Raw genomic sequence first — 11,722 nt, forward strand, 5'->3', positions numbered from 1 at the left:
CCATAGGGGATGACCATCGAGGACGATCTTTTTATGAAAGGCCTGCAATAGCCGCAAAGGATTACTTCTTCTATGAAAGAAGTTACTTTAGGAAAAGGACCTAGACATGTAGATAAAGGAATGAATTAAACTGTCACTATTGTTGAGAAGTTTTAAAATTTCGTTTAACCTCCTTACTTCGATGTACAGAGTTTGTTCCTTAAAATTTTCTCGGTTGTCAAACAAAAAACCATCTCTCTAAGTCTCAGTACGTATGCACCAGGACAACAAAAAGAAATCATCACTTCTCAATCATCATTTATTAACAAAGGTGACATAAGTATAAAAGAAATCTTAGAAGACCGACGAACGCGGTGACCTTTTCTGGTCATTTAAGCCCATTTGTAGGCTATTGCGGCAAGGTTAACAGGTAAAACCTCCACCACTTAACGGAGGAAGCGACGTCAGTGACTCTGGGGTTTAAAACACCTGTGCTATTTCCTACTACAGGTACATGTACGTGTCTCCTAAAATTTAGATTTTGATTTTTGTCGAGGGTGACTTCAATCCGGAAATCCACTGATACCTCAGTAGTGTTATAAGAAGGGCACCTTTCAGTAGCAAACCTGCTTCACGATGTTTTGATTTCCGATATGTGTTTCAGCAGAAGAAAATTTACAAATAATAGCTCACTTGGAAAGACATACGCCACATAGGAAAGAAGAAAGCAAAACTTTTTAAGTTGGTTGCAGAAGTTGAAGATTAAAACAAATTAATTGAAGATGGCGAACTTAGAAATGCCTAAATACACTTGAACAGTTGAAGCAGAGGAAGGCTTCTCAAACCTCCTTTGTTTGCGAGCAGTGAAAAAGAAGCAAGAGATCATCCAACAAAATAGTTTCTCCTTGCTGGTAACACAATTCATGATTTTACTGAAAACACAATCAAACAGGCAGATATGCAATACCAATATCTAGCATGCTCGCTTCCAAGCTATTGAAACTTCAACAGAGTTTATTTAGAAGTAACTCTTCCAAGACTTATGCTTCGGGATCGCCGCAATGCGGGAAAAAAAAAATTTCGCTACGCCGGTTACATCAATGGTTGCATTAACGTATCAAATGGTTAGAAAGGCGAATATATCAATCTAACCAAGCAAGGATACGAGAGCAGTGGAAGCCCTTACTTAAAAAAGAATATTATCATAAGGTGGCTAGATAGATTGATTTCGAATTCATTACCAATACTGATAAGAAGGTTTTTCACAAGATATAGTCAATATTTGAAGATCTTCATGTTTGCCATGCTTCTAGCAGCTTAGTAAATGCTTTATTAAAGAAAAGAAATTTTTTATTTAAAAGCAAGGCCTGTTTCTTATCGACGAAGGTCTTCCTGAACGACAAGTTTAACAGCATGAACTTTTGAGTGAGCCTCATGACAAATTTTGATAAGATCCCTCTCAGTAAGTCTTACGCTTATAGCATAGATTTCTTAAATTCGTTAAGCCTCGTGAAAAAGTAAATTTGGAGCATGGCTGTATGTTCTTCAAGGGCGTAAGTTCAAAGTGAAGCAGCAAATTCACTCGGCTGCCCGCAGCATTTCAATTATAATAGTTTCTTCAAGCAACGTCGGCAGCCGGTTCAAGTAAAGGTGTTATATTGTACTCTTTGTTAAATTGGTTTGGAATTACTTCCTTCAGTGGGATCACGCGATTCTGATTGAGCGGATTTCTTTTACCGACACGATCCCAATGGCCAAGCGAGGCTTGGCATCTTCGTGAATGACGGGCAAGGTCCATTTTATCGAGTGAAAGCCAAATTAATCAATTCTTTTATAGAAGCCTATTGCCTCCTCTGGATATAATCTGATCATAATAAAACTATTAAACGGATTTCCATCGGGCTTTAAGCCCGAGTTGTAAGTCAGTAACCGTAACCGTAACCGCAAAGACTAACGCCTTGGTTGCCACAGATGCAAGAGACCGAGGACTCGGATATATATACACTACTAAGAGAGAGTGACAAGCAATACGTGATCAACGGATAATGCGATGTTCTTAATACCAAGCGGGGGGGCGAAGAGGAAAAATAAAGTATTTCCGATTAGCTCGAGAGACGTTAAAAGTGCAAACTTCTCTGTAATTAGTGCAATTTAGCTGTTGCTAAAACTGATATGCTTTTATTTTTTCTGCAAAATGTTTTGAACCGTGTAATTTAAAGGTTGGTCACCTCAAGCATGAAAGTGAAATCTCATTTGAGCCTCTAACTACTCGAAGACAAGTGATAATTTAACCATAATTAGATTATTTGTTTGTTTCCTAAAGCCCCTAGTTTAGCATGACGTCAGGCTAGCTGCGTGACCTGGGTTAAGAAAAGAATTAAGATAATCCTTCGGTAGAAATATGACATCTTCTACTGACACAATAAGATGTGCTAACCAGTATTTACATATGCAGGATGTGGGCGACTGTCGTGCTTATCGGCAGAGAACCCTAAAAGGATTCATTGTTCACATGAAACGATTTATGTTTCCGCAGTTTAAAACAATCGCTTTCCTAAAACTCTTAAGCAACACTTCTGCAGTAACAAATGATTGCAGAGACGTCGTCGATACTACATTTAACGTCGCGAAGGAAATTTTGCTCAGATCTCATACCTTGGTTTATAAATATTATTTGTTTTTTTTGCCCGCTTCTGTGACTCAAATCGTGTTTCTTATTGAATCAGGAATTAACATAATTTTCCGCGCTCCTTCAGGCGTTAGCTAGCGCTAAATTAAAACTTCGTGTTGGCATTCCTCGTTCATAACTCCTTGCATTAAACGTAGAATTCAATAATTCGAGCGATTAAGCCGTGAAGATTTGTAGACAATAACAGAGTCGATGCGTTACTTTCCGCACGGGGTTTTCGGCGAATTGTAATCACAAAAAATGAAATAAAACGACATGTCCGCAGCGCTGTCTTCATGAGCATGCCGCTGTCATTTACCACGACAATTTCCTGACAGCAAGCTTATTATGTTATCATTAAGCCCCTCCCAAACGGTTAGTTTAAATTCAAGGGTGTTAAGCTACGCAGTGCGTCTATCAGTTTAATAACACACCGTAAAGGAACCCTGAGACGTGAGTTTGGTATGTACATCTCTTCCTTCGGATAGCTATTCAACTTATTTACGAAGCAATTAGAGTAAATTTTTATATCACTTGATCATGCAGTTAAGTTACGAACTGCGAGCATTGTTTGCTTTGATTCAATCTCAAGTGCTTTTGAAAAATTACGGCATTCTTGATGGGGACACTTACATACAAGTGCGTCTCAATACGACTTTCTCAGCGTCGGTTAGAGCTTCAAAGTTGTGAGCCGTTTTGTAGTGCCTCTAAAAATTTAACAGAGGAGTACAGTGAAACTTGGATGAATTCACTTAAACTTGGCCAATGACCACGCACAATATTTGCAAAGATGTATCGTGGGGTATTGGCTTGTTGGCGTGGAGTCAAAATAGCAAAATAGTGCGCTCCTGTGAGATTCAATGAGACAGTGGATTTCACCTGACTATATGTGCGATAAATATTTACGCCATTTAGACTGTCTCAAGATTTTGAAGCTTACTTGTTCTGATAGATCGATCGACAAAGAAATTACTACAACTCAAAAATTAAACGTGCTGCTGGAACAAATAGAGCGCATCCATCATAAGAGGATTAAAAAAACACTCTCAAAAACATTCTTGCAAAACGGACTCGCTTTAGACAGAAGTGAATCATTATAAGTGACAAAATTTTCACCAACCTTTTTCCTACAGTTCTACACCAATATTAAGAAATGGAGCGTCACCCTTTCTCTATTGAAAACATTTTAAAGGACACACGAGGTAGTAGTAGCATCCTTAAGGTTGCACCGACTTCTGAAGCCTTGGCACTGGCAGAGAGGATGGCAGGTTAGTCGCACTTCAATGTAAGCTCTCTAACGGAGTAAAACTACGATTATGTTATTTGGTTTAGAGTTATCAAAGACCATTGGTTTAAAATACGATTAGCTACTAATTTGCGAAAGGAACTTTCCTTTAAATTCAAAGGTATTTTTATGAGCATGCATCTTTGTTTTATACTCCATACCAATTGCCGTGAAATTCGATGAAGGCATTCGCCTGTTTTCAATCCAAACTGGAAATTCTTCTCATTCGGTATTTCCAACTACTCAACTGATTGTTCTCGAGAGTCTTCTTAAATTTTACATTGTTTAGACGGTTTTCGGTTTTTGGAAGCACTTGAGTAATTCAGAGGCGCCAATTTTTTACACTTACGGAATCTAAAATCACAGCCAAAAATTAATCATCGCATAATTAACTTATATTTTTGGTGAAGGGTCAAGTGAGATAAAAGGTGTCAGTGGTATCTTTCATCCATGTGGTTTTTGTCGAAGTCAAACCTCAAATCTACTCCGGGTTTTTTTTGTGGCTAAAATAAGGAATTATATTAAACCTTACCAAATCTTAGATGGACAAGTTCCATACAAAATGTTTTCAGGCGATTTGGGAATTTAAAGGGGACATTGGATTAGCCGAAAAAACCCGCAAGTGTTTTGTTAGTGCTTGAGATGTTGGTAATGAAGTCTGAATCGTGGAATAATGAAACACTACTTTCATTGTTCTCACCATCCTTCAATTGCATTTCCGCAATCCTTAATTTACAAGAGATTTAAAAACCCCAGTATAAAGCCTCCGTAAACCTCAGGAAATTCCTTTTTGTTCTGCTCAGCGCGGTTCCATTGAATTCTTTAGCACGGGGAAATGAAAGGACTGTGCATTTTTAATCATGCACAGATTACTTATATATATAAAGTATAAAGATGTTGCACACACAGTTCTTCTTATTTAAGTATTTCCAATCTACAACCACCCTTAATTATGGATGATTCTTTGGTTTCGCGTATTAGAATTTAAGCCGCTCTGTTTACTGGTGGTTGCTAGCATTGTGATAAATACGTTTTATTCGATTACTAAAGTGCAGTCTTACTGATGACAGCAGCGCTTGTTTTCGGGTTATTCAAATAAGGAAATCTCAAAATGTAAAGCTCGACTTCCGATAGTTAAAAAAAAGGAAAAAAAAAACACAAATATGCATTCCGACGAATTCTTTCTCTACAACGACTCTGTTTAACCGATGTAACAGAGATGGAATATTCGACAAAAGACGTTTTCACCTTATGTCTCCGAGTCAATTTATCTCATCAACGAAACGTTGAGGAAACGTTCTTTTCGAAAACGAATCAGTTCAAATTCTGCTTAACTCCAGGGGCGTTTCCCTTGTTTACGACGCCGTCTTTAAAACATCACCATTTCTTTAGCACTGATCCATTGAAAGTCCCATTAATCAAGATACGACTTTTTTTCTTTGTTCTCTAGTTACTGTGCTTAATTGGAAAAGTCAGTTCTGACAAATTCATAAGCTTTGTTTGCAATGGTTCGGCGCCCAGTAAGCCTTACGATCAACAAGAGAACAATTAAACAGATTTATCAGAGCACATTGTCAGGCTGTAAGGAACTATTAATTATGGATGTTGACAGTTCCAGGTGGAAGAGTTTACACATGGGTTGCAAAGTCATGAGAGAATTTAAATTAACCATTCGATTTGTATGTATAAGGTTGTTCTTTCTATTTTAACTGGTTTGTTGTCAGACAGCTCCTTATCATCACAAATAACCTAAAGAGCGTACTCATAATTGGATGGTTAATAATCCCACCTTTCGAAAGAAAGTGTGTTCTTTGCTGGCATCAAGATAAGGTGCATTTCTTAGACTGTCCATCATTTGTTTACATTAACAGCTCACATTTTGGAGTGTAGGCAAAAGTATGTTACTGTCATGAATTATTTTCAATGGGATAGATCCCTTGCATCAATTATATGGACTTTCTAAAATGCATCTCCCCTACTGGCCTTAACGTAATTCTCTGTAATCAGTAGCCTGTTAATGCCGATTGTCTGAAAGGGTTGCAAAGAACGCCGGAAATTGCGAATGAAGAGTAACAAAGGCGAGTGCCGCTTAAATAAGAACTGTCAGATCACAAGCTATACCGACTTCTACTATACGTGCACTGTAAAAAGCTGTTTAAACAAATGAGCTAAAGTTATTTCTGAAAATCGATCAGTAAGTATATTGTTTCCATTTAATCAGCCAGTACATACACAGGATAGAAGAGCTATGCAATGATTCTATTTTGAGCATGCAAAAATCCTCTTATAATCCCACCTGGGTCTTTCCTCTTCCGTAAAACGTAAAAAAAAAGTGTTACCTGCACGTTCTTGTTTAACTCAATTAGTCGCTTGTTATCACCACTTTTGAGGGAAAGTCATCAACATGCAAGAAGGATTGCCATTCTTCCAAGAAAAACCTTTGAAAATAATAATAGAAAGTCCACAATTTGTAGATCAGAACTGGCATCTTTTCTTTACGTTCTAGTTCTGAATTCTCCTCATACTTTAAGTGGGAGCTTTTTATAAGCGACGGAGTAGCATGCATTTCATTGGAAGTAAATAAAGAAAAAAACTTATTCGCTTCTGAATAAGCTCCAGCCACGTGGGTCAGTTTGGTTGAAGTAGAGACTTTGGAAAGCAAGTTTAAAAGTCTATATCGCTGTTATACAGGATGTTTTGAGCTGATGATAATGGTACATATGGGACGTAAAACTTTGCGTGATCTTTTTTTTAATATAGATATTATATTAAAGGTCAGCTGTATGGAAGGACGGAAAATTCGGCGTACAAGAACCACATTCAACCAGTTCCAACTTGAAACTCTCGAGAGGACATTTGCAAGAACTCATTATCCAGACTTGATGCTAAGGGAGCAGTTGGCAGCTTACACAAGTTTGCCTGAATCACGTATCCAGGTTGGTTTGACCCCAAAATTAAAATCACACCTGCTAATCAACTCATTAAAAAAGGACTTAGTTTCGATCCTAACTTCTCAGAGGGTACGTATCGAGGAAGTATTGTTAACAAAATAATAATCTTAAAACTTTTTTTTTTTTCAAGACCTGGTTTGTATTTGCCCGAGTAAAGTACTGCAAATATTTCTGCATAGAACTGTAGGAAAAAGGAATGACCCGGCATTCTTTGCAGTCGAGAAATATAATTTAAAATATGCCTAAAGATATCAAACAGAAGATGTTATAGGCTGAACTTAGATACAAGTTATGGCAAAGGTTATATTCAGAGCATCAAGTCACCTTAAAATAGAATATCATCTTAGCAGCAAATGGTGCCGTACCTCGATTTTAAATAGAAAATTGAAATCCACCAAATCGGGAAAAATCTCTTCCAAATAAAAGGGCCCGGATTCCCCAAACGAGTTCGAGGACATGACCTCTTCCTAATTCGGCTTAATAAAGAAAGCCCTAATTTCCACATTCCGGTCACAGTGAGTAAACCGATGATTTCTTTATAGCAGATTTGAGAATTAGTTTTTCAGGCTATTCGCAAATGAGACACATGGTTTCCATTCGTCATAATCACATCAGTTGCGCAATATCTGTCAATTATGGACTGAGGTACAGAAGAGTGATTCAAAAGATATGATTTGATGTGACGTAAGCACAGAGTAAAAATGAAATCCCAAATCTTGACTCCCTCTTCCCTTAAAATAGTGACGGCAGCTTTCTTTAGATGAGATTTACATAAAAATGCAGGTGTTACCTCCCGGCGCGAACCCTTCCACTACAAAGATCCGAAAGTTGATTTTCCTACCTGATTACTAAACACTTCCTTGTCAGCTCAATAGAGTTAAAATGAGCTTTTTAAACACTGGCTCATAGATTATTAGCAGCTACAAATAGTAGAAATTAAATCCAAAATCTTGATTCCCCCTTCCCTTAAAATAGTAAGGGCATCTTTCTTTAGACGAGATTTACATAAAAATACAGGTGTTACCTCCCGGCGCGGAGGAAACGTAATGACATCGATATGCAACTGACTCGTAGCTATAAATAGGAACTCAAAACCAACAAATGATCATGGATGTAAATTTATCATCCCCAATGAAAACACTTTTTTATGTCTGTGTGTTTGTTTTGTTTTGTTTGTCTGTTTGTTTCTTTAGTTCTGGTTTATGTCTTGAAAGATTCGTTACGCCGCCCAAAACCCTAGTCACGGTTTCTTTTTAGAAAAAAAAGCAGAAGTCAAATAAGTAACTGATAGTAGGGTATCACTACTTCAAGCGTTCTAATTTTCACTTAGTTAGTCGCCGTCTTCTTTTACCTGTCTCTTAGGTGTGGTTTAAAAATCGTCGGGCCAAGTATCGCAAACTTAAAGGATCTAAAGAAACAGGTGACCTGGAAAGTAAGGATGACCAAGAAACGAAAAAGAAGAAAAATGCGGATGATGATGATCTTCAGGATGTTGAAGGTTCACCTGTTGGGGATGAAGCCCATTCTTATCACCAAAATAAGCGGCTAAAAGTTGATCGAGATCTAGAAGACAGTAATATCGCAGTTCCTACACGTCCAGTTCCTCTGAGCTCTGGGTATGTGTCATCGCCTTTCTCTTCGAGGTCTTTTCCGTTTGACCCAAGGCTGCTATCAGGATATGGTTATACTTATGTGCCTGAGTGGGTCTATTACGACTCGGTAAACAACTGCCAGCCGCGTTCAGTTAATGTACAACAGCTGTATCCCAACATAGGAGTTATTCACTGAGTTTATGCGAAAGGCTTTGGTGTAAAATGTAATCATTATTTATCTTTTCAAAGAAACAACATTCTAGGAATACGATGAGAGACTCACGGCTTACGGAGCCATAATGTGGTGCAAACAGCGCAGACTACAGCTTCTCTCGCATCATCAATGTAATTTATTGCGTCATGTCTGTAATTTTTTTAGGAATATAGAAAGTTCTGTTGTCAGGGCAAAACATCTAGAGGAGGTGACGGAAAAACGCGTTCAAAAATCATCTGTTTGGTAAAACTTAAAGCAAATGTAAATACTAAATATGTATACACTTATGCAGAACAAATTTGGTAATAGTCATACTTATTTATAAACATCTGTAATATACTTGTATTTAAGCCGTTTCCTAAGTTTGTACCATTTCACTATTTGAAACTGCTATGTTCAACTGCGTTTGAATTGAGACTATGTTGGCAATAAAAAGGAATTTAGGCGACTTATTTAGAATTTAAATTGACAGAGGATTATACAAGAAATCTGTCATCGCTGAACATCTCAACTTTGGACCGTTCGCCCACTCGTCAGTGGGTGCATCGCTGTTATTTTATCTTGAAAAGCCAAAATAAGGCTGTGTCCAAGTAGGATCGGATTATTATAACCGTAGCAAGTATCATATGAAATGTCCAAGGAACGCACAAAGAACACGAATTGTCAAGCCGCAATTGTTAGGCCATAGCTTCTCAAGCTTGAGTTAGGTTAGCGTTAGGAATCTACCCTGGGTACCTATGATTTAGGTCACGTCTGAAGGCGTCTCAGTAAGCCAACATAGTTTAAGCCAACATATCCTCAGCCCTAAGCCGTAAAAGGCGTTAACACCGAGTCCCACGAGGTTTTTAATAAAGATCCCTGCCGAGCATACTATCAAAAAGCGGACTTGCGCTGTAAGGTGGCACGAGAAAGCTCATTTCCTATTCCCTTCCCTGCTTCGAGACATCAAGAGGAAATAATGGGCATTGTTTTCTATTGGAGACAATTAATATAGACAGTCTGAGTTTGGATTATAACTTTTTCTTCCTTAGCCAAGAAGTCTCCTTCTTCGAAGATTGTGTGTCTCTTTGTCAGTCCATCCCATACTCTCGTCTTAATTCAAGAAGACGCCAACAGTCTTTCCCTGGTCTCTCCTCCCCGGATAGGCTTTTACAGTATTTCCTGCTCTGTCAGCAAAACCATAATCGTGTTTGCTGGTCCACCAAATACTTTTTTTTTCTCCCATTTGCCGAAGTCTCTGTTGCCTATTATTCAATAATTATCGTGCTTTCAAGTTCAATATTTGATGGGGCAACACAGCGGGGGATAATCATACCAAGTGTGAAAAAGTTGAGAATTCGCAGTTCTTCCAAAGAGATGTAATCAAGCTCCTTCAGCTTTTAGAGCAAGTTCATTAAAATTTCATTAGCATGGCAAATAACATAAAAACTTACCCACATATCAATAACAATATTAGTAAATGAAAATATGAAGTTATAATTATCTTAATTTGCCAAATGTTTTAAAGCCGATTAAGGTTAATCGAAGATTGAAATCTCACCATTTTAAATCTCATTGCAGCATGCCTTTCCTTCTCACCTTGAACTCAGTCAAGGATTAGGGTGATGAATCACAGTCAAATTGATGCTGTCGACAAAAGAACACGAAATAAGCAAATTGAGTGGTTAAGCCAAAGATTTTTTGATAAATTCTGAGAACAAAGGAAAATATGGAACAGGAAAGGCAGAGAGGAAGAGGTTCAAAAAGATAGACGGCGAAGGCCTTAGAGCAGACAATCATAGGGAAGAAGCCTTAGAAAAATAGAGAGTATTGACTCATAAGAAGCAATGCCGTAATGATGAAGGAAGAAGCCGGGGTGTCAGTAGTAACCAGGGTACAGACAGGGAGTATATCCGATATATCGCCTTCTCAGCTTAGCACATGGAAAATCTCTGTATTATGATATTAATGGTTTGTGGCAAGGCTATCAGAATGGACCGACAATTGATAATCACCTTTGGTAGTTATTGTCCACGATGGCTCGAATAAAGATTCGTGTAACATGGCCAGTGGGCATACATACTTTCATCTCTAACCTCCTCTTTGCCCTTGATTTGCGTCATGCATTTAATCAAGAATGTCTTTAATGGGGTGAAATTCCCCAAGCTAAAAATGAAAAAAAAAAAAAAAAGAAAAAGAAAAAAAAAAAGAATTAAACCCATACAAAAACAGGCAAAAATGCGTGAATAAGAAAATAAGTACGATTAAGTCATACCGGAAAAGCTTACTATAAGAAGAGTCTTGAGAAGCCAGACGGTTGGTCATCCATGCTAGAGAAGCATAAACAATAGTTCTGTCTGGTTTGAACAAAGAAATATCTGCTTTAACTATAGTGATTTATGATCAAGCCATCGCTGATATCTTTTCTGAAGATCCAAGACAAAGGCTCTTTTTATGGGGCATTTGGAAATGAGAATTGAACAAGTCTTAAAATACAAAATAAATTTCGAACATAACCTAATTAAAGGTTGTTGATAGATGTTAGTCGGTAGATAGCAGTCTTACGCGTTCATGATTATCCTTTTTTACTGCTACCACAAACCTTCTCTGAGATGAGGGAAGTTGTGAAATCCAGTAGTATTCCTGACAAATTTTGGGTAATCCCTTGTGTTGAGGTCTTGAGAGTAAATTATAATGACTACGATAATTTTGGAAACTGATCAGGACTCGAGATAAGCTATCGTATCTTAGCTTTCGGTATTTTAACGACTTAAAAGAATCTTCCTAAAGGTCGAGTTATTTTCAATTTTGGCTTGCTTAATTATACCTCCAAGAACGCAAAGTTTGGATTCCGAACGAAAGTGTTGATTTTACGCCTTAATACAATTAGCACACAAGAACTTCGGGCCGGCTGAGAATGCGAATGAAGGTCAGCACATCCGTTTTATAGATCCTTGCTCACCATGAAGCTGCGTGAATAGCGCTATTACATTTTAATCTGGTATTTTCCTAAAAGCTAAATTGCAGCCACACACGGTGCACTTCCAGGTACGA

General features: G+C 37.8%; 1 protein-coding gene across 3 annotated transcripts; it reads left to right on the forward strand.

Moving 5' to 3' along the window:
• The first annotated feature begins 401 nt into the window (after positions 1-401).
• Positions 402-9,131, forward strand: LOC131776541 (diencephalon/mesencephalon homeobox protein 1-like). Of its 3 annotated transcripts, none has more exons than XM_059092741.2 (4): positions 402-489; positions 3,781-3,915; positions 6,693-6,868; positions 8,246-9,131. In XM_059092741.2, exons 2-4 carry the CDS (start codon positions 3,801-3,803, stop codon positions 8,669-8,671), a joined length of 717 nt encoding a protein of 238 aa, XP_058948724.2. In that variant the 5' UTR covers positions 402-489; positions 3,781-3,800; the 3' UTR covers positions 8,672-9,131. The 3 variants fall into 3 exon arrangements, with proteins under 3 accessions (XP_058948724.2, XP_058948723.2, XP_066017572.1); XM_059092740.2 differs by lacking the exon at positions 402-489 and adding an exon at positions 3,039-3,109; XM_066161475.1 differs by lacking the exon at positions 402-489 and having other exon boundaries at positions 3,796-3,915; positions 6,707-6,868.
• Positions 9,132-11,722: the final 2,591 nt, after the last annotated feature.

Source organism: Pocillopora verrucosa, chromosome 14, assembly GCF_036669915.1.
Source record: "Pocillopora verrucosa isolate sample1 chromosome 14, ASM3666991v2, whole genome shotgun sequence".
Lineage (NCBI taxonomy): Eukaryota > Metazoa > Cnidaria > Anthozoa > Scleractinia > Pocilloporidae > Pocillopora > Pocillopora verrucosa.